The sequence below is a fragment of the Rhyacophila brunnea genome, unplaced genomic scaffold (assembly GCF_057557595.1).
Source record: "Rhyacophila brunnea isolate RB1 unplaced genomic scaffold, BYU_Rbru_1.0 scaffold_15, whole genome shotgun sequence".
NCBI lineage: Eukaryota > Metazoa > Arthropoda > Insecta > Trichoptera > Rhyacophilidae > Rhyacophila > Rhyacophila brunnea.
This window is the reverse complement of record NW_028232806.1, coordinates 2143815-2168173: the sequence shown is the minus strand read 5'-3', so window position 1 is coordinate 2168173 and position 24359 is coordinate 2143815. Positions and strand designations below refer to the sequence as shown.

At 39.6% G+C, this 24359-nt stretch overlaps 2 protein-coding genes across 4 annotated transcripts in view; one reads left to right on the top strand and one right to left on the bottom strand.

Annotated features, from left to right (window-relative positions):
* Window positions 1-24359, top strand: part of mdlc (RING finger protein mdlc) — a 77774-nt gene that overhangs the window by 11994 nt on the left and 41421 nt on the right. For 2 of the 3 annotated variants that reach the window (XM_085942654.1, XM_085942652.1), the window contains exons 6-7: window positions 1369-1561; window positions 2717-2939. In XM_085942654.1, the coding sequence (XP_085798780.1) occupies window positions 1369-1561; window positions 2717-2894 (371 nt within the window). In that variant the 3' untranslated portion in view covers window positions 2895-2939. Of the gene's footprint in view, window positions 1-1368; window positions 1562-2716; window positions 2940-7898; window positions 8612-24359 lie in introns of those variants that run through there. The other variant, XM_085942651.1, reaches the window with a different exon arrangement.
* Window positions 10159-11070, bottom strand: LOC147074776 (uncharacterized). Its single transcript, XM_085943248.1, has one exon. The coding sequence runs from the start codon at window positions 11068-11070 to the stop codon at window positions 10159-10161; it is 912 nt and encodes a 303-aa protein (XP_085799374.1).

Below are 24359 nucleotides of genomic sequence, written 5' to 3'. Positions count from 1 at the left end.
TTGTTTGCGGGAAACGGCTTTTCACAGGTTTGTATATCGGCGTGAAATAAAACCCCGCACCTAATTATCGTTAGTTCTACTTCTTCGCTAGATTATAAGAGTAAACAAAGAATTAACTGTTGTATAGATTTGTTTTGCTATCTCAATCTCTAGTTCAGTTTGAGTCGTTTCACGTGTCGGGACTATTTTTCATATCGCTCGCTTGATTATCAACATATAAAGTGTATTGATTCTTTGAAAGAATAAATACTATGATTCATAAGTTGAATGGTTTTTTCAAATTAGGCGCGGCAACCGCCAAAGACTTTTTTTTGACAAGAAGCAATAAAACTCATGAGTTATTATACACTGAATGTTCACCAACAGCATTTAGGCGACTCGTATTTCTCAAATATTTACGCGATCAGATTTCACACACCCAGCGATTGTAAACTTTAATATTGAGTGCCATTTACTAAATTGATATCAGGTTTTTATATTCAGCTTAGAAATATAGTGAAGTTATGATGTAATCAAAGTATTTATAATTTATTTTTAATAATCAAATGTCACATGTGATTTCTTTGAAAATTTCAATCGAAAATATTGTTTGGTTTAGAAGTTGTGTCAATTTTAAGAAAGCAATATATTTTTGCGCTAATCGTGAAAAACGCCCGCCACAGGATAGTGTCTATTGTTCCAGGCGCCCGATTATAAAGTGTTAATATATTTGTTATTGTCATATAATTGTTAAATTCTGCTCGCTTGTTAAATAAATTATTATGTTTTTTCTCCTTCCTGAACAATTTGCCCAAATGGAGTTAGCCGGTTTGCAGATTAAGCAGTCGAAATACATCATTTTGCTTCCAAATTGCAGTATAAATCCCGTTCCTGGACCAGTCGTATCACATCCCTACGTCTTGGACATTGAGCCACTCACGAATGTTGTGTAGCCAATAGAATTTTTTTCGACATGTTATACAACTGCTTTCTTCTACCTTTCTCAGCATTATGAGTTGGAATAAATCATACTTCCTGATTGTGGAAAATGTGGCTGAAGTATAGCTAGTTTGCGCTTCATGATTGCTCAAAGTTCTCTTGGCTTATTGGTAATGTGATCAGCACAAGATATCTTCATGGTACACCGATACAGCGTCATCTCGAAAGCCTCTTCTTATGATCCGTACCTTTATCATACAGGCTTCGTCTCCGTAGACCAGTAACGGGTATGATGTAGTATTAATTGATGTATGCCTATGGATTCAACTCCAATCAACCAACATTCAAAATGTAAATGCTTTCGTTTCCAAATCTGCCACACTAATAATGTTCCAAAAATAACATCATTGGCTGTTGGGTAGCCTTTAATTGTTATTGATTGCGCTCCAGACAGTTGTAAGTTCCTGCACGACCGCGGTGATTACAAGCACGGATGGCAACTGGAGCGGCAGGAGGCGCAGCACTCCTCCAGAGACCAAGATCAGGAGGACGATGCCAAGTATGAGATTGACAGCGATGAGGACTCTATGCCCTTCAAGTGCTTTATCTGCCGGGATACTTTCAAGGACCCCATCGTCACCAAGTCAGTATTATTCTTCTTACTAAATGTTTAATAATTGTCCAACCTTTTGGCTCATCTGGATCACATTGAGCAAAGAGTAGGCGCGGGTCGTTTGTGAATGACGACCGTATCACATTGTACGCAGTACAGCCTCGATATAAATCACACGTTCGCTACCTAGAGCCTATTTTCTCCTTGCCCTATCGCAACCTACAACCACATGATTGGAAGCACATAGAACGAATCATCTCATTTGAAATAAGTATGTAATTGGTTTGAAGGCGTAACGGTGAAATGTATTATATTTAACACATTCGTGGACATAACGTCTATAAATAAACGCCATATTTTGTAAGATGGTCATTGACGTCCTGTACTGTGAAACGTAATACGACACATAACGTCTATAAATAAACGCCATATTTTGTGAGATGTTCATTGACGTCCTGTACTGTGAAACGTAATACGACACAACGTTTATAGAAGTCATATTTCGGATTACCCTGCTACTTGCGTCACGGTGCGAACATATTTCCATTAGATAGTGTCGTGTCTTAAGATTTCTGTATATCTAAATTGGAAATTTTAAAAAATAAAATTTTAATGTGTCATCACTAACATATTTGTTAAAACACTAATTTATGTGTATTTCATAAAGACTTTTGATTATTTGTGTTAATTTGCACAATATGTTTACAGGACACCCAATTTTTTTTTGTTTTATTAATACGGAAACAAATGATTTAATTGAACCAATCTATCCGAACGGATCACTATCTGTAATAGTAAGAAAGTGTTGGAACCCCGTGTAAGCGATTCAGTTCCTATGCTTATAGCGAAGAGGAAACAATTTCATACATTTAGGTTCCATCACTATAGAAGGTTTGTTTTCAACATCTTTTAATAAATCCCATTTTGGTAAAAAATTTGAATTTCATCGTGTCGTCGAATATTTTCTTCTCTGTGGTAATACTTGCATGTCCATAAAATTTAAAATCATATAAAGAATGTAGTTTACCCCCACACAAATACATATCTATTTTAGTTTTTTAAATTTTGAACTATTGAAAACTGAAGTTAGACATTTTACTACCTCCTGCTAAAATAGCCGTTTTGAATTTATGAGATTTACAAGATTGAAGAATGATTTTCTAAATTAAATCTTGTGTTTTACAGATGCAAGCATTACTTCTGTGAGACGTGCGCTCTGTCCAACTACAAGAAGTCCACTCGCTGCTTTATCTGCAATGCGCAGACTGCGGGAGTCTTCAACCCCGCCAAGGAACTTGCTGCCAGACTCAAATCTCAGAACCAGCACGCTGACGGAGCTAGCGATAGTGACATCAGCGATTGATCAAACCATTCTGAGAATTGCTGACTCATGTTTACTTCTAAGCAGGTAAGCCATTTATCATGCCAAGTGGGAAAACAATGTCCTGAAGGAAAGAAAATGTTTTGTAATCACTTGATAACCCCCTCGTTGTCGGTTTCCTAATATGCGAGGATAATGACTACTTAGAAATGTGGCTATCTCGTATGTCTTTTGAAATTGATATTATCCACTGCGGAGACGATATCGATGTTTTAGTTCCATGTGGAAACAACAGAAAATTTCAAGGCTTGAATTAATTCCCAATGCAATTCTATAGAGACATCATTAATTTCTTCAGTGTGTCATAAAAACAAATAACCCCTTGTGAAATTAATCATTAATTCAAAAGGGAATATAATATAGTACAGGAGGACCTCGACTTTCGCACATAATTGGTTCCTGAAAAGGTGTGCGAATGTTGAATGTTCGAAAGTAGAGGGAAGTAAAAAAAAATTAAATTGTGTGTATTTTGAAATATGTATTTATCAAGTAAATATAAGATGTTTAAGAGACATGTTTAAGTGGGGTTTGCGGATGTTTCCCTTAAAAAGTTATCAAGAGTTAACTGTTTGCCACTATTCTTTTTCTTATTTTAAGTGGTAAATTATTAACTTTACAATATTGCTTAACTGCTGGCACGAAATGTAAAGTGAACCAATCTTTTAATATTAACGCAGTAAACCCAGATTTTTTTTATCTTTATTTGATTACTGGATACAATTCTTTATCCTTCCCTTTCAATGCCCTGGTATTTTCTGGTTGATAAATTAACATTGGCATCAATTTTAAATCACCAGCCAAGTTTCCACGAAGAAGCAATGTCAATCGGTTTTTAGAAAGTTTATGCCCAGGGGCAACTGATTCTTCCTTAGATAAGAATGTACGACTAGGCATTTTTTCCAAAATAAACCTGTGTCATCTACATTAAATATTTGGCTAGAGGAATATTCTCCATCTTCAATAATTTTGGATAATGAGGAAATAAATTCTCCGCAAAAATCAGCCGATTCTCCAGTGAATTTAATATAAACCAACCGTTACTTGCTTGAAAATTGTGTTAGAATCTTCTTTTAATCTAGCCTTCCAATCTCTGTGCAAACTAAGAGCCTTCGCTTGAATAATTGAAATATTCAGAGGGACATCTTTTTGATGTTGGTCGTCGATCCATGATGACAAATACTTTTCCATTTCATCCATAACTATGCCGTGTCTTTTGGAAACAACCTTTAAAGATATATTTCCACAATTTTGAACGTATTCCTTAATTTTTATTTTATTTTTCAAAATTGAACATAATATCGCACCCCCAGTAAAATACTGTCGTAAGTCTGAAATGGGCGTTTTCGAGTTATGGATGTGGTTGGATTCGTATTTTTTTTTGCTATTTTGCTATCGTATCTCAAACTCAAATAGTGTCGGAGAGAAAGCACTTAATACAGTACATTACTTTCCGAAAACTGTTGAATAGATAATAAAATAGTGTTGTAACTAAGTTACGACAGTATTTTACAAGAAGCTTTCTAAAAAACTAAAACAGTACTTTTCAAAAAAATACTGTTGTAACTCTGTTACTACAGGAAAATCTTGAGATACAGCGTAATTTTCTCACTAATTGCATGGATATTATTGTTCCAAAGTATTCAAACAAAAAAAACTGGAAGCAGCAGAGGCAACAATTTTTGTTATCAACAATTAAATGGAAGTAAAATACAAGAAGTATGCAAAAAATACTTTATCAACACATTTGGGGTGAGTGAAAGGTACTGCTCCACTGCATGGAAAACAAGAGATCTTCTTTCCGGAACGCCAATTCCAGAACAAAGAGATCACAAAAATCACAAAAAAATTAGTGATGTTTAAAAAAATTATATAAGAGCTCACATTAAGTCTTTCCCAGTGATCGAGTAACATTATTTGCGTGCACAGACGTCCAAATTGTATTTAGATGGTAAATTAACAATTGCTGAAATGTATCGGTTATACAAAAAACAACAAGCTGACAGCAATATGCCATTTGGAAAAGAACACTATTATACGCATCTATATTTAATGACGAATTTAATATTGGCTTCTTTAAGCCTAAAAAAAGATTTGTGCGTTGAATGCGACCTATACAATAATTCTTCACCATCAGATGAAAAAAAACAACTTCAAGAAAAATATGAGACACATCAACCTGGAAAAAAGAGGCAAGGGATGAAAAGATCAAAGACGTAGCAGAGTCCCGAACTAATGGCCAAAATAGCGTCATTAATGTAGCTGTATATGATTTGCAGGCTGTTTTACCGCTTCCTTGCGGAAATGTGTCAACTTTCTATTATAAACGAAAGTTTGGCAATGTACAATCGTACAGTCTATAATATCACTGAAAATATTGCAAACTGATACATGTGGGACGAGAGTCAAGCTGCATGAGGATCCAATAAAATTGGTAGCTGTGTACTCGATTACAATGCATGTAAAAAATATCACCACAATGAGCATTTTATTTTTTACAGTGACAATTATGCCGGGCAGAATAAAAATAAATACATTGCTGCAATGTATTTATATGCCACCGGGAATTCACAAAAAAATACAACGATCTCTCATAAGTTTTTGGTCACCGGGCATAAACAAAATGAAGGCGATATCGTCCATTCTACAATTGAGCAGCAGAAAACCAGGGCTCTAAAAAGTGGACCAATATTTGTGCCCAGCCAAATGATTACCATTGTACAAACAAGTAAGAAAACAGGACAACCATACATAGTTAAACCCATGACGACAAATAATTTTCTCAACATGAAAAAACTAGCAGATGAAATCGGTAAAAATTACAACACGGATGAAAATGGAGAAAAAGTTTTGTGGCAGAAGATTAAAGTTATAAAAGTAGACAGAGACTATCCATACATTATTTTTTTTAAAACCAGTTATCATGAAGAATGTAGGAAATTGAATGTTCGACAACAGCAAATAGGCAAACCGTTACCAATGGATGGTCTCAATATATCCAAAGCATATCAAGAGTGGCCAAAAATAACGACAATTAAAAAGAAGGATTTGCTTTCCTCTGGACCGCTAAACATCGTGAATTTTATTATGATTTTTTGCTTCTCTTCCAAGTGATGTTTAAAAATTAAAAATCGTATGTAAAAAAATTATTTTCGCATTAAATTAAATAATTAAGTATTTTTTTGTTGTTTTGAACTAATAATTGTATTTTTCTTTTTTTTTCAATAAATCTTTAAAGATTGTACCATAACTTAATATTTTGAAAACCTTCCTTTACAGTGCCCAACAAATTAGTTGAAATTATTAGAGTGATGGTAGGGAAATTTTCATAGAAAGTATTGAGTTGATTCAAATTTTACCATGAAATTGTCAAATATCCTAATAAAATACAGTCGTAACTCAGAAATATTCAAATATCTCCGTTTGTATATGTTTTAGAGAAAAATGATGAATACAGTTGAAAATAGATCATGTTTTTCCGTAAAAATGAGTAATAATTTTTACATTCAGACTTTTCCTGTATTTACAAAGAATATTTGAAACTTCAAATGGCTCTCCTGCAAAATGCCAATTTTCGACTTACTACAGTATTTTACTGGGGGTGCGATATAGTAGTAGACCTATTTGTATCATACGAACGTCCGATTGAAGAAAAAGATTCACCGCAATCAGAACGTCGTGCGAAGTTTATAAGTCCTTGATTTCTCTTTGTTCGTACCTATCAACACTGCAGTTTTTCTGTTTCTCACTCTTGTTTATAAATCTTATTATGTCTTAACCCCACGGCCAACGCGACGTTTTAAAAAAAGGTTTTTTTTGAAATGTGCGAAATAGCGAATTGTGCGAAAGTCGAACGTTCGTAATTCGAGGTCCGCCTGTAGTTGCATTTATTTGAGCAATTCTAATTTCTTTTAGACCAAATAAAAAAAATCTCTTAAGGTGACGCATCAGTGAAACGCCAAATAATTTTCAACTGTACGCGCGACGAAATTTTGTACTCGCTTCGCATTCATTGAGAGAACGTCGAGTCAGACATACGTCACTTTGCTGCGTGATGGCGACGGGCCAATTAATTCTAAAATCGTGTAAAGATGACTAAAAACGTTACCCATTTACTTTAAAAAGAAAACATGTCAATGAATATATTATTATTGTTACTAATAGAATAATAAACAGAACATAAAATGGACGTATGTTGGATTTATATGAGAAATAATATTTCGTTTGACAGGCGTCTTTAGCACCCGCGACCCGCAATCCACACATCGCCTAGCAACGATCTTTTTAGACCGTGCCTCAACTAATGCATGGCCTTAAGATCTCTGAATTATTTACTACCTCTTCGAGTTTGTCAATAGTTTTGTTACATCGGTTCCCTGATAATCGACAAGAATGTCATAAGCGAGGAAATAAAACGGAAGAGTTATAGCAGTAAACCTATGCTACTTTAGTGTACAAAATAAATCGAATCCTCTTCCGTCATACAAGGATTCAGATGAACAAGACACTGATCCGACCAATATGTACTGACGTACGTGGATCGGAAAGTTGGATTCTCACCATGGCTGATAAGCGTGTACTTGATATATTCGAAAGGAAGGTGCTTTGTAGAATATATGGTAATAGAATGGCGTATTAGGAATAACCTGGAGCTTTACAATCTCTTCCAAGAAGAATGTATCGCCGTATTCATTGGTAAGCTCCGATGGGCGGGTCGTATACTAAAAATGGATAGTAGGGACAGGGGAATCCTGGATACCAGACCAAACGGTCAGAGGTCGATTGTTATGCCCAGAGCATTTGGACGGTGTCCACGGAGATGCTAGAGAGCGGCTGGCACCTGATAAATAATACTATGGAGACTAATGATTCATTTTCACATTGTTTTGTGTTGCAGATTCATTTGCAGCAAAATTCACACTATTACCATCAGCATCCGTCATAAAATGCAAGCATATTTCAACATAATCTTTTTTATGTCTTTTCTAGAATGAATTTGCTGTTCTGCTTGTATACTGCAGCACTTCCTGGAGGTGATGAGTGAAGATGGAAAGATTCTGGATTCCTCATATTTCAAGAAATGCTAGTTATGTGGTGATCGAGGACTTCCACTACTGCCGTTGACAATCCTGGCGTTATCTTATCGAATGCCGATTGTATCAGGGCAAGTAAAAGTTGACAAGATTATGATTGTAATGTCTCGAATGTATGTTTTTCCCTGAGCCGTGTCTCACATATGTGTATTAATTTTTGTTATCGGTTTATTGATTTTGAAATGATTAATTTCCAATTGTTCATTCAGCAAATTCTATTTATTAAATGGATTTAACGGTCATGTAGCAGATTTTCAACCTGAATCGATTATGTAAAACAATTTCCTGCGATTTATATTGCGAAAGCATTTATCCAACTTGTGGCGATCAGTAGGTATATTCTTTTTGCTAGGATCAAATTTAGCTGAGAAAATATCCCACAATCCACTGAAGCTGTCGTGAATAGTGTACAGGCATCTGTGGTGTCTCGCAAGACATATTAAGTAATGAAATGATCTAATTCTCAGTGGATTGTGTCTATGTAAATTTAAAGATTTCTTTGTGTATTTGCTGTTTAACCACTACCAGTTAGATTTTGGTGAGGAAGAGTGTTTAAAAATTGTCAGATATTTTTTTAAACAATTTATTAAAAAAATATTTTTACATTTGTTTTACTTTTTTTCACATTAAATTAACACTTTTTTACAATGTTTGAAATTTTATGAAAAATGTCAAATTATCTTTTAACATTTTATTATAATTTTTTTTACATGTTTTTTTTTACATTTTATCACAACAGATATGTAGGTTTACAATGTTTTAAATTTTACGGAAATAATTTAATAAGTTTTTTTGGTATGGTAAATTTTGAAACATTCAATACACAACCCTACATCACAATCCGGACAGTAGTATCTCGTGGCATCGGCCCGTATTGGGGCGCCGTATAGGAGGACGGAGTGGACCACTTCGGAGTAGAGTTTCCGTCTTTTTTGTTTTGGTCCACCGATGTTGGGTATCAGCCTGGCAAGGTCTTCTGCAATTCTCGTTGCCTTGGACGCCGCCTTTTCTGCGTGCTCTGCGAATCGCAGCTTGTCGTCGATCTGCACTCTGAGGTACCGTAATGATCTGGAGAACGGCACCTCGAAGCCGTCGACCTCAAGTTTTGGCGGCGCCAGCTTTCTACGCCTTGTGAAAAAGACGGTTTCTGTTTTATGGACAGCGAGTTCGAGCCCTCTGCTGTCAAGCCATCTTCTGACTTTTCTTAGAGTCTCCTCTGCAGCAGAGCGCAATAGCTGGGTTGTTTTGGCTGTGACGAGGACGGCCACGTCATCGGCGGAGGCAACCAGAGTCGCTTCTCCGGGCAAGGGGATTTTAAGAAGGCCATCGCACATCGCATTCCACAGAGCTGGCCCAAGGACTGAGCCCTGTGGAACACCCGCCGAAACATTACGTTGGCACTTCTTGCCCATGCACTCGTACTCGAGTACTCGCTCCGTGAAGTAGCTCTCGACGAGCCTGACGATGTGCACTGGTGCGCCGATTTTGACAAGCGCATTGAGGGTTTGTTCCCAATTCGCCGTGTTGAAAGCGTTCTTGACGTCCAGTGCAATCAACACGACGTGCTTGCTTGCCAGGCAAGTCGGGTTGTCACTACTACCTTTGCTATTGCATCGATGGTAGATCGACGAGGACGGAAACCGTGCTGGTTGTGTGACAGTCCTTTGTCTTCGTCCTCCAATGACTCCTGGAGTCGCTGAAGGATTAGTCTTTCTAGCAGCTTTCCGGCTCCATCGAGCATGCAGAGTGGTCGGTACAAAGATGGGCCAGGTGGCGTCCCCTTGCCCTTTGGTATAAGGACTAGTTTTTGCCTCTTCCAGGGCGAAGCGAAAGTTCCTTCCCGCAGACATGTGTTAAAAACCGCCAGCAGCAGCGCAGGGTCAGTCAATGCGATTCGTTTGATGACCGCATTTGAAATGCAGTCTGGTCCTGGTGCCTCCGCGGTTTTTATGCGCTTGGCAGCTATAAGCAGTTCTGCTTCGGAGAATGGGCTGATCACCTCGTCCATCGCAGCACAGGAACTTTCTCTGGGCTGGTGCTGTGGAGAAAGGGTGCTTATTACTGACTCCAAATTGCCCAGGCCCTCGAGGTAGGGATCTACGACTGCAGTCCGGAGCCTCTTTCTCACAATTTTGTAAGGCATGCCCCAGGGATCTTCATTGACCGAACTGCACAGCTCGGCCCAGTATCTTGCCTTGCTCTCTTTGATGGCTCTCCGTAGTCGCCTTCCTGTGGTCTTGGTGATTCCGTTGGAGGTCGTCGTTGCTAGGTCTCCGTTGAGCCCGGCGTCTGGAGGAAAGGCATTTGCGGCGGAGCTCAGCAATGTCTTCGTTCCACCAGTAGACTGGCCGTCGCTGGTTTTGGGTGCTACGTCTGGGCATTGAAGCGTCACAACTGTGTTGTAGAAGGTCGTTCAGAGCGCTGGTAATGTCCTCAGCACTAGCACTCTGTGATTTGCTTAGCACCGCACTCCTTCTTTCAGCAACGGCCTCATCAAGTGCCGTCAGGTTGAGCTTTCGAACCCCCCAACCGGTGTTTGCGAGATTCGGTTGGGGTCTGGTGAAGCGCGCTTCCAGATCAAAACTGATATAGCGGTGATCGCTGTGGGAGTATGCGTCGAGGACTTGCCAATTTCTGATTCCCCCCACGACTGATTCGTCCGCGAACGTGGCGTCAATGACCGAACCGCTACTGCCTCGGACGAAGGTGTGACGACTTCCAATGTTAGCCGCATGTAAATGCAAGTGAGACACCATCTCAGAGAGCAAGACTCCTCTTCTGTCTGTTGTCGATGAGCCCCATTCTGGAGCTTTTGCATTGAAGTCTCCGGCAAGGATTGCAGGTAGAATTGACGTTTTCACGTCATCTTCGAGACGTCTGAGGTCATTTGCGAAGGCGTCTATGGGAGAATTGGGAGAGAAATAGCAGCTGTAAAGTCTAAGCTTTTCGATCTCTACCCATGTCCAGCCGCCTCCGTTATCACAACCAACGCCTGTGATGCGTAAGTGGGTAGTCGGCGCGTAGATTGCAGACCTCGAACCTGAGCCTGAGTACCACCGGTGCACCATCAGGTCCTGGGCAGCCTGGCAACCATTCAGGTTAATTTGGAGGACTCAGATCATTTTTTCTTTTTCTTGTCCTACAATGCAGCTCTGAGGGCTGCGCAGTTTCTGCTCCCTGTCTGGTGATCGCAGCTCTTTTTGAGGTTGGCGCATGTCCTGCAATTGGGCTTGTTTGTGCAGGCTGCGGCTTTGTGGCCTTCCGTCCTGCAGCGATTGCACTCCTTGCTTCTGTCTTCAGGGCTTGTGCAATCCGCTGTGAGGTGCCCAAATCCATGGCATTTGAAACACCTTGGGAGGTGAGCCCGAGTTCTTAGTCGGCAGTTCACCCAGCCGATCTGTATTTCCCCCCCCCCCCTTGATAAAGTCTGCGGACGCATCTCTAGGCAGTCTAACGACCGCCAACTGCGTGCTACTAAAGGCAGGCCTCAGAGAGATGACTTTTGCATCCTTTGCCATTCGGGGGGACGCAGCCTTCAAAGCATCCATCAGCTCAATGCCATCAGTCGCTCCGTCGATATCACGAATTTCGACAATGACGCTGGGGGTAAGCTTCCTCACCTGAGCTCCTTCTCCCAGCGCCTTGGTGATCGCGTTTGCGAGCTCTTCGGTTTGGCTTGTGCCTCTTTTCATTTGCAGGAGCAAGTCTCCACTCCTGGTTTGTCGAATTCCTGCGACCTCGACATTCGGGAGAACGACATTCTTCCTGATGCGCCTGAGAGTCTCCGCGTAGGAGGCGTTGCCCTCAGCTTTGACTTCAATTGCGTCCTTTCTGGGTCCAGGAAGTTGTCTTGTCTTTTCTTGACTTTTCTTTCCCTTTCTGGGACTTTCCTTCTTTTCCTTTCTTGTGTTTAGAGTTTTCTTTTTCTTTAGGGCCATTTGGTGATTTTCTCTTTGGTCTTGATTCTTTTTCCCCTCCTTGGCCTTTTCTGCTTTGGCTGTTCTCTTGGAAGTGACCTTGCGCCACTTTTCCTCTTCTTTTGGAGACAAAGTTTCCGTGAGTGATGAAGTCTGGGTAGCCTTGGTTTCTAGCTTCGGCCCAGTCACAGCCACGTCTTGGCAGGTGCCCGTGTCATGCTTGCGGAGGTCAGCCAATATCAATACCGCATTGGTGATCTCCGCTAGTCCCTCCTTTATCGGGGCGTGGACGTTGGTTTTTCCCTTGATGTACGCCATCAAGGACGTGACTTTTGCCTCCAGCAAGTCCACCGTCTCCCACATCCTCGTCGTTTTTGTTTTATTAGTATCCATAGTTGATACCACGAGTAGCAAGGGAAGAGAAGTCCATCCGACCAGAGCCCCGCATAGCCGGATAAGCCAGAATACTCAGGGGGGGTTGGCAGGTACCTCTGAGGGATCGTTTGCAACCTGTTATTTTGCGTCTACAGGCCACTCATCCATCAGCACGATGCCTTCCACTATATCTTGGGTTAAAGACGTTGTCTGTTCTTAGTAAGCTGCCGGTGCAGCGGAAGCCCCCCTACCATGACACGGTGACAGACGCAGGGGGAACCTAATAATAAACTCCCCCTTCAACGATAGGTATATAAATACCTCGTGAAGTTTAATGCTCAGTCGGTGGAGGTTTATTAATAAAAGAATTTATTTCTTAATGAGGTCCATACAACCTTAATTTTTTTATTGGATATTTTATTCTCGTTGCAGTGGTTAATGTTATAAATGTTTAGTTCAGTTTTATATTTAGTCAGTAACGACGCCAGACACGTAGGTATTTGCGAACCCGAGTTTCATTTGCAACGAATGTGTGCGAAAAAATTCCACCCGTAGGTAAACGTGGCTGGAATTAATTTTAATTCAAAAACCCGAATCGTCACGTAAAGGTACGTGGTGGTAGTACTTCCGGGAAGCGAGACGAGTTAATTTTCTTTGATGTGACGGGAGATTTCCAACTGGTCCAGGTGAGTATCTTAAGAGCTTGGTGGCGAGAGACTGATAATCGGAGACTGATTATCTATTGCCCGGATGCTGCGGTATTTATAGAGATCATCCCTTGATTCTAATTGGTCGAAAGAGAAAGTAAGAAAGAGATGACCAACGATTTTAATTTGTTCGTTAATTCGTCCTACGAAATATCTCTTGTTTATTTAATTGGAATTTACTCGTTTGTCGGAAGGACCAAGTATCAAGAGGTATTATGTTATGTGCACGTGGATGGATGTATTGACGTTATAAAATGACGTCTATGTAATTCGATTGATTTTAAATGAATTTATATAGAGCATTCGTATAGCTATTTCCGGCACTCGACTCGCGGTTGTTGTCTTATGCCGAGATTAAACACATGATTTGATCGACGTTTCAAATATATGCATTTACAACTACTTACTAGGTACCTATTAACAAGATAATAGGCCCTGTGATTGACTTCCACCGACCCGCGCATAAATATTTGTGATTTTACGATGGTACAACGTGTCTGCTGTCTTTACATCAATGATTACATACTATAATAATACTTATTTTAACTTAAAATTACGTCCTTTATAGTAATATGAAATAATATTTTACTATTTTCACAAAATAGTAAAACATTGTTTCTTCATAGAGGAGATCCGCATGCAATGACGGGGACTGTATCGATCGACGATGTGATCCCCGCATCGCCCCAATTTAGGCTGCTGTTTCTATACCGCACAGCTATATAAAGGTCAGGATTTTAATTCATTTGGCGAGATATCTGCGAAGCTCACGGTCGATTTTTCAAGATTTTACTAAACACGCGAATTTTCTTATGATTTATATTACAGACGATAGATATAATTACTACGAGCACAATAGTCTAAGAATATTTCTGAAAAGTTAAGTTTTAGCGATTCTACGAGGTTATCTATCCTTTTCTTCTGATAGCCTGATCCTTTTTTTGGGCGCGTAACATACAGCGCACACACACATACGAAGTTTATCGGCTGTACACCCATCCTATCGCGTTCTATTTATTTAAATTTAAACCTAACATTTTCTTCTTAATACTATCACAGGTTTTATACAGAACAAGGTAATTACATACTTCTTTCTTTCATTCCGCATTACCTTGTTTGTAGTATATAGTGCTCCGTCCAGTATGTTTACATACCGGGCGGAGGACTTAAACCTGTGAACAATTAAACATTTACATATGATTACACAAGGAAGGCGATTTGGTGTTTTTACTAAGCCGTATAGTTAGAGATCAGGTTTATATGTCTGCTAATTACTAATTAATTTACTATGGGTAGACGCCTGCGTACCTATAGGTGGTAACACTAATCTAACCTAACTTTTTTTTTTTTTTTTTTTCTGGCGGGGGGAAATCTTCGTAAGACACCACCAACAGTCAGCGGTAACTGGCTGGTGATAGTGTCGGATTTTTACCCACTAAAACCTCTGCCCATATCTGGGCACCATATAGTGTACGACTTGGCTATAGAGTTTCGGCCCACCTATGTTAGGCATGAGTCTGGCAAGGTCTTCGCCTACTTTCGCCGCTTTTGAAGCTGCTTTTTCCGCGTGCTCCGCAAAGCGTAGTTTATCGTCGATCTGCGCTCCGAGGTACCGTAGAGATCGTGAGAATGGTACCACGAAGCCGTTAACCTCGAGTGTTGGGGGAGCCAGCTTTCTTCGTCTTGTGAAAAAGACAGCTTCAGTCTTTTGGACGGCTAGTTCGAGTCCCCCATTGTTCAGCCATTTCTTCACGCTTCGTATGGCTTCTTCTTCAACTAGGCGAAGTATTGGTACCGTTTTTGGCATTCCACAGGGCCGGTCCTAATACTGAACCTTGAGGAACCCCTGCTGTGATGCTTCGCTCACACCTTTTGCCCGCACTGTCATACTCTAGTACCCTATCGGAGGAATAGCTGCTTATTAGTTTTAGCAGATGTCCTTGGGTCCCAATTTCGGTCAATGTCCTTCGGTCCTTTCCCAATTGGCCGCGTTAAAGGCATTTTTAATATCCAGGGCAATCAGTACGCAATGTTTGCAGGCCTTTACGCTTCCGTGCCATGCATCCCGGATCATTGCTACGACCTTTGCTATCGCGTCGATGGTGGATCGGCCTGGTCGGAACCCATACTGTTGCGGCGATAGTCCCGTCTCTTCGCCTTCTAGGGATTGCTGGAGTCTTTGTAGGATTAGTCTTTCCAGCAGTTTCCCGACTGCGTCCAGCATGCAGAGTGGTCTATACGAGGAAGGGCCAGGTATGCCTTGTTTCCCTTTAGAGATGAGCATGAGTCTTTGCTTCTTCCAGGGAGTTGCAAAGATTCCTTCGGACAGACAAGCATTATATACAGCTAGCAGCAGATCAGGTGAAACGAAAGCCGATAAGAAATCTACCATGGCTAAAATAGATATAGATCCTTCGCTTAAAACATCCGGAATAGCTCAATACAAAACAGCGGTAAAACATGAGGATCCCATCCCCGTAGGTTTATAATACCTACAAACCGTAGGTTGTGGACTTCCACGTGGTCTTTTGGTTATAAATCTTCCAGTGTTCAGCATTTAGGATTAAGAAAAATGATCAATTTATTACAAAGTCAGGGGGCGCCATCTTGCCTGACTCCTCTCCTGGCATATTTCTATATAAGGAACAAATCAGGTCAAGAAAAATAATAAAATCATTTGAGGATGGTCCAAAATGGACACTAAGCATATTTATTGGTACTAGTAAAAACAACGGAAATACAACGCGGCCACCGCCGAAGTTACATTATAAAGGTTACAAATTTAAGTTCGAAACCAATGCCAAAATCCCTAACCACACTACCAGAGTTACCGGGGGAAGGTTAATACAAATTTAAGAGACAGGAATCTAGTCCTTTAAACACAAAATCGATACAATAAATACCGTAGAGTCATGGCCGTTATCTTGCTGGCTGGCTCGCCGAGCGGCCCGCTCGATAACGTCCTTCCTTCTTTGCGATCCACACTGAACTATATTCAGAGTAATCCGTACGCCTTTCAATCGCGCGTAGGCAAGCTGCCAACTTAAAAGTCTCCGCGCAGTACCGTGTAGGCCTCCGAATCCTCGGCTAGCTCCGGGCCTGGAGTGGAGGTACATTCAAATTTTGGAAGAACAGGTAGGCACTTATTATAGTTATTGAAAAACACCAGGTTACTAGATTGTTTCTAATTTATTGAACCATAACTACAATAACAACGGGAAAAGTCAATTTATTAAAGTTTATAATCAAATACTAATTTATTATATAAAGTTATTTATAGAACCACACAATTTATTTATTTAACTAATTATTTATTATAGGCTGCAAGCGAGATTGCACGAGCGCGGGTCACTGTACGGAAAAGGTTGAGGACCGGGTCCAATAATGAAAGATAAAAATTACGCGAAAAAATGACTAAGTCGCTGACTGACACTTCGCGACCTGAGCTGTCAGATTGACAGTAGGTATTTGCAGGTAGGTATCGACCGGTAGGTATTTCGAACCACGGTGAGTACCTCCTCTCAAGTTTTGACAAACTTGTATGGAGAAGTGAGAATAAAATACGCCGCTGACCTTCGCAGGTTCAGGGTCGTAAATGCGAGCGAAGACTGATAATGAAATTAAAAATAGTGGGTTTATATGCAAATCTGGCCGATTTCATCCCTTAGCTCAACGTTTTTCGGGTGACAAAATTAATTAACGGTTTCCCTACGAGAGTGGCGGAAATTGTACAATGACTAATTACCCGCGACATCTACGCAAGGGCCGACTAAGTAAAATTATAGGCGCAAGTCGACGCTCGCCGGTGGGCGGCGTCGCTCACGCGTCACGTACGTACTTCGAGTACCTGTTAGTACCGAGAGCGCGTAATTGATGTAGCAGTACCGCATTGTTTCTGGGCCAGCCCCACGAAAAACGCACCTACGAAGGCGTGCGCGGCATCGACGGATTCGTGGTTGAATTACCTATCGATACAGCACACCCCCCGCGTGGTGGCGCTCTTCATGGCTGAGGGAGGGGCGTTCCCGCGGCGGCCGGCTTTACGGGCCTTAGCGGCGCGAAGGTACCTCTCACCCAGAAACAAGAGTACTACAAAGTTAGCCTGGATGATAAGGCGTCATATGCCAGTGGTTAACTTGGCATATTTGTGGCACCAGGCCTACGACAGCGCATATCAATCCTTCGGCCAACTACCGTCGGGGGGTCCAACTTTGAGGCGCCCCGACGGCCTGAATACCTACTTGACGTTAGTCTAAGCACATGAACTCGGTAGATTGTTAATTTAACTACAAAATAAAAGCTTAATATTAAACAATATCAAGCGGGGAAGTTACTTGATTCTAATTTATAAATGTACTGGTCGCGCAATCTTTCTTACATTAACAACTAATATAGCTCGGCGTCGCCACAGGCACATACTTACGACTAGTTGACGGATGTTATTCCGTCAACCAAACATATAGGCAGTAATAATTGCTTAGTACATACTCATACTTCGCCGATCAAAGATTTCCCGCACTTTATTCCAGTACGTGGTCTCCTTGATCGACCAAAATCATTGATCCGATTCTCCCGTCGCGCGTGAGCGTGACGCCGTCATACACGCGAGCGAGAGGGGCTCTGTCTCTGCAAAGCTGGCAAATTCAGATCGCGAAATCGATTTCCACACATACGACAGAGACGCCGTCGTATGTCAGAGCAGGAAAGCTGCCGGGATACCGATTTGGGAACGTCGCGCGCGGAACAGCCGCGGATATTTAGGATCGGATTTACTATGAAAATTAATTACGCGGGATCGTGATTATAATCGGATCGATGATTGCCCTACGTGTTGCTATGCTTTGTGATTGCACATACGTACAAATGGGAGCCTTCGCAACAGGCCTATGAGCATATGTTAACAATTATTGTGCCGTGTACGTGCGACGCGTAGCGACATCGAACTATATACCTTAATATTACGTACATCTTAACTACCTTAATTATTACATACCATCAACGCCCATCCATAAGTCCCCCTTTATTACTGTTTTATCCTTTGCATTACATATGAATATTATATTACAATTTACACTTTATATTATCATTACAACCAAATCTAATTTAATTTAATTACCCTTCACATATTATATTACAAAAAAAAATTCAATCTTATACCATATTACCTATTACCTTTATTTACATGGTCTGTGGCGACCGACTTAACCATCCACAGTTCACTCTGAGAAGCCGTGGGGCCTGTCAGAGCAAACTGCGGGACTTAACATATGAAATATCTTGTTCAGCCTTGCCAAGGGTCATCATCATTTCATCGGTGGCGCATTGACTACCAGGGTCAGACCGAGCGGCTGGGTGGCACTACTCCTTATGGGAGCGCCCCCCACAGGGGCAGAAAAACCTGTCGGTGACAACCGCCAATTTAACGACGTCTCAAAAATCCTCATCGAATGTTGCTAGTGTTTAAAAACGTATATTATCCACAAGATTGTGAATAATAACGTTACATTACCCCCCTCGTCGAGAAAGAAGGTCCGGCCAGAGGTTGGAAATTCTCCTGGCGTCGTCCGGTGGTAGCATGGGTTATAGATAGTGTCGCTTCCGGAGCGCGGATAACATGGCCAGCACAACTCTCTTGGGTGGAGGTGCGGTGAGTAAAGGTAGAACTCCCACTCTGCTTTGGTCGGCAGAGGAGTATAAATTCAGTAGAGGCAGGTAGCGCAGAAGTAGTTCACAAAATATTTTCCAAATAATTCCCTCCGTTATAGAAGGGCTGAGATAAGTCATTGAGTTATGTCGGGGTTCCCGTCATGTCGGGCGGCGGATTCCGTGGTGTTCGGTCGCATAATCTTCCCTACATCTCTTCATGTTATGTTAACCGATAACTTCAATGATAATTTGTAAAAATTTGTAAAGTGGGGAAAAGCTAAAATACTATAAATTCTTAGGCATTGGTTCGTAAGGCAAAAATTTTTTATACAAGTCAGTAGTAAAAAGTAGTTACAAAAGGCATTCCATTTTTATAAGTAATGGAATATTAAATCAGATCTTACAACCCATTACTATGGTATTCTTCGAATAGTTTTAATCAGTGCCCAGACAATGATGTACTGGCACAATTTTTAAAGTCTAAGTTTGTAATCAATAAATTTGCTTTAATAATTGCTTACACAAATAACCGTTCATCAAATAGAACGTACAACAAGATTAATAGTCTCCTTCACAGTATAAAAGACAACAATTAATTGTTTAATTTTAGATAATAAATATTTGCTAAAGTAATAGTTAACTTAGACGTAATCAGTACTTTTTAATTCAAGTTAAGTTAAGTCAAAGATAAGAATTTGCCAGCAAAAGGCAACAGTCAAAAGAATTTAACTTGTGAAAACAAAAAAACTTTCCACAACTATGGCGTAAAAGTTCAATACCAGTTCTTAATTTACCGCAGATGGGTGATCTTACGGAAATTATTTCTAAAACATTCAACAGATAATCACACTATGGTTATTCAGGTATAATCTCATAAGTGGAAGTAGTAACAATAGAAGTTGCCATTTGACAATGTAGGCAACGTACCAACAGGTATCAATAGTAAACATATCATCGTATGTAATAGTAAACAATAGAAGTCAATATTAAACATAATAGTTAATAGTAGACATAGACAATGATAAAACTGCGCTTTGATTCCTAGCAATAGATTTCAATTCTCTTTTCGGAATAAATTTACTGGTCCTGAATCCCAGTCCGAAGCATTTATATCATTTAATATTATATCACCAAAACAAGTGTCAGAACACTTAGTCAAAATAAATAAATAAATAACTGTTTGTTGGAATCCCTGTAAGCCTAGCGTCCAAAAAATATGACAAGAGATGAAAACACAAGCCGCTGCTTCAGAATGCGTGTAGAACTTTCAACAAGACAAACAAAATAGTTGACACCTAAAACAGAGGGAAGCTCTAATATATTTGAGATAATTTGAAAAGTAAATATGAAATATTCTACGTTAGTAAGCTACGTTAACGTCTATCAAGTGTTATTAAGCGTCATATGTTCCAGAGTACACGGTTCGATCTTCGAAATTACTCTAAACAACTCGCGACAGTAAAACTAACTGTATCCCTTTCACGCAACAACTTAAGGTTAAATTAATAGTACCACACCGTAGACGCTGAAACACATCGACCAAACAAAACATGAGACAGGTATCTCTAAGTCCATTCTCTTCTGGTCGCAGTGTTCACACCTAAAGACTGCGAGGAACCCCAGGTGGAACCCATTAGAGCGTTGACTCGGATATCTAAAAGGAAGCTAATAAAGTGCTAAACGTAAACCAAACAACGTCGAGTAGAATCAAAAATCAAGTCTGAAGCTATGAGTAGTTAATATAACCTTCACAGGTTGAGGCTTCTCACCTTCGAGTAAGAAATTCTCTGAAAACATAAAATTTAAAAATGGCTACAGATACCGTTTTAAACAAAACGTCCAACGTAATCTACAAAAGAAAGGTACTCTCAATTTGATATCAGGCTGCGATCTCCACATCGTCAAAGTAGATTCAAACGAATCTCGAGGCCGGAATGACATTTGTATATATTATTCACATCGTGTCAAACCTAAAAAAACCCCCACCATTTCGTCAAAGAGCGCGATGGAATCATGAGAAGAACATGAATTCCATAACGCAAAGAAAGTAGGCTTAGTCAGACCAATCAGCTCCAACCAGCGCTGCCTTATCCAGTGAACTAGAGAGAAAAGAAAGTGTCTGTCTCCCTAGAGCGGAACGTTACAACTATTAGTGTCAAAAAAGGCACGACCATATACTGTCAGTTCCAGTCGGCGGGAGCAAAAATCATAACCGGTCCACCTTCAGTACCGATTCATGATCGCTGTAAGAAATAGTAGAACAGAGCACGACCAGATACAATAAGTTCCAGTCTGCGGGAGCAAACATCACAATCGGCCCATCTGCGGCACGATTCGTGATGGCTAGCGAGAAGTAGAAGTAGAAAACACACTAATAGTTGAACCAAAACAACAACATCAATCAATCGCCCAGCACCTGAATCAAATTACATCTGCGCGAAAACGCGAGTACTCCTGTATACCTCAAATGGTATCAATATATTTTATATCTTAATTAAATTGAAAAACAAATAATCAAAATGCGAGAATCAAAGCGTTAGCAGTTTTTTCAAATTAGACAGTTTTTCAAATTAGACAGTTTTTTCAAATTAGACAGTTTCACCAGAGAAAATTTTTTCCTTTGTTTCGCATCACCAATACAGTACATTACACTAAATAGTTAATTCACTCGCCCGGAAGGCTCTTCGACCAGCTGGTCCCTGCCTAATCCGTGGGTTTGACCCTCCTATTAAAGTTTACACAATGGATATAGTTTTTGATTACCACAGTTTCACTTGGCCGGAGACAAAAAGTTCTGTTGTTCTGTTTCTCCAGCCTCCGTTCGGAAAGATCACGACACCAGGATTTCTGACAGCAGGGCACAGCAAAATCTAGGAGTCTCCACCAGGCACCATCAACAGTCATTTCTGAAAGCATTTGAGAATATCTATAATATAATGCAACACAAAAAAGGTAGCATAATATTTAAAGGATGGAGAAAATGCTAGCTGAAATGTGATTAATGGAATTAATCACGTATGAGTTAAATATTAAATCAAGGTTAATACGATATACAGTAGATTGACTGGATTCGTATGACATCGTTTTCCGGGAAGATTCCGGTGCATGACTTTATCCTTAGATTGGAGGAGAAATAGCATAATAGGTCTTAATTGAAAAGACAATGCAACAAAAGCACCTAGTAACTCTTGTTTTCCATTATTTACATTTTGATATCTGTAAACAGTACAATAGGTCTTAATTGAAAAGACAATGCAACAAAAGCATCTAATAACTCTTGTTTTCCATTATTTACATTTTGATATCTGTAAACAGTACAATAGGTCTTAATTGAAAAGACAATGCAACAAAAGCATCTAATAACTCTTGTTTTCCATTATTTACAAGATTAATAGTACAATAGTAGGAACAATATAACTTGTGTTAATATCTTCTAACTATATACAAGGCTTATAATAAACAACAGTTATATACCATCATATACAATAGAGAGATATAAGATTATAAACATATGTATTCCAAGTAACTATAAGGTATACATTGACATTCTTAATAGTTAATGTATTAAGTTTGAACGTGAAGCATCACGGAAATACCTCCCAACCAAAAATATAGGAAGTACCTGTACATGATCAACGTTAGTCATCAAGGAAAAGTCAAATATGTAAAGCACATTAATACACCAGCAAAACGTTTAGTGAGTGTATTAATTCAAACAATTAAGTCAAGCGAGTAATCACTGCGGGTTCAGTTTTATTAATTACAATTCTGTTGTTAGATATAATATCAACAGATTTCAGTACTAACTTCAGTTAGTGTGGATCAGTTATTAAATAGGTTAGACATGACGATCTTCAGATCTGTATCTGTCAATTAAGATAGCTTCAATAAAAGTAAGATAAATTTCCATAAGGTATTGAATCAGGAAATTCAATAGTCATTAACGAGTTTAGTAGCAGTTTTAATACAATGCTCGAGTAATTTTTATATACTGGAAATAATGCATAAAAATGTAAACTCAAATCTAAGTTAAATTTTAAGTCAAATTTTAAATCAAGTTTTTACTTTAACTTATTACATAATTATCCATAAGTTATTTGTATTTTCTTGGGGAACAAAAATCCCTTGTCAAAATTCAAAATTAGTTTTAAATAGAATGGAATAGAATATTCTCACTAGTACATTGAAAAGCAAAAACTACCTAAATCGCATTAACTTGAAAAGTTAATGTTTCAGAATGTCCTTTATATGAAAGCGACCCACTGTTTTACCAGTGGTGTCTGCAAGTAAGTAAACTGTAGGAGAAAGTTTTTGGATAACCTGGTTTTGGAGGAACCTGGGTGCCAGCTTGCTTGAGAAGAAAGCCGCTTGGTCTGACGCAACGAAGTTTCGTCTCCAAACAATATCTCCAACGTCAAACTGAACTCGTTTCCTTCTAAGATTGTAACGCTGAGCGTTAGAATGGAAACTTTCTAAAAGTTGCTCTTGGACAATTTCATATATTTCAGGTAGATTAAGTAGTTTGTCAGAAAATAATGACAAATCGGCATGACTAGGTAAAGTAAGGTTTTTATCAGTAGGGCAGTCTCTAGGAAAATGAAAACGTCCGTCAAGGATCATTTCACGTCCATGCATGAGGAAATAAGGTGAAAATTTAGTAGCCAAGTTGACAGTTGAATTCAAGGCAACTTGGACATGAGGTAAATAAGTAGCCCACGAGCGTTGGTCTTTTCCAACTAAAATTGCTAGAGAGGTACCAATAGTTTGATTGTATCTTTCAACCGTGTTACTTTGAGGTGTGTAAAAGGCATTTAAAAACAGCTTCGGAACTGCATAGGAAGTTAGAAATTTCTTAAACTCTTTGGAAATGAACTGACGGCCATTGTCCGCAATAACACAATGTGGTACGCCATACTTTAGAAATATTTCCTTTTCCAAAAAGTTTGTAATAGGCAAGGTAGTAGCACGTTTTAATGGACACAACCAAACATATTTACTGAAAATATCGACTACTGAAAACACAAACATGAAACCGTTATTCGATTTAGGAAAAGGACCGATTAAATCTATGGATAGAGTTTGCATAGGTCGGTCAACTATTTTAGGTGTAGACATAAGGCCTGGAGGATTACTAGTGGAATGTTTATATGCTTTGCAAATTTTACACGAGCTAACGTATTTACCAACATCTTTGAAAAGATTGGGCCAATAATAAAAATTTGCAATGCGTTTGAAAGTTTTAAAAATACCTAAGTGAACAGTGTTAACAGAGTCATGAAATTCTTTAACACGCGCGAGCCTGTCCTCAGGTTTGACACACTCCTTCCAGTGGGAGTCGTCAAACGGAAGCTCGCCTGCTTTAAATCTGAATAATTTTCCGTTAACAATTTTAAAGCGTGGAAATTTAGTTGGATTGTTTTGGCAACCTTCAAATGTGGTGTCAAACCAATTATCCTTAGAAGTAGGAGGAACAGTAAGTGAAGCAATTTCAATGCGGGACAAAACATCCGGGACAGTGTGTAACCTGCCCGGGCGATGTACAATATCAAAGTCATGTTGCGATAACCTCGCAGACCAACGTGCGAGTCTTCCCGCGGGATTATCTAAAGTCTTGAGCCATTTCAAACTAGAATGGTCAGTAACAACAGTAAAGTGGCTCCCCTCAAGGTATTGCCTAAAATAATATATAGATTCAACCAAACTTAAAAGTTC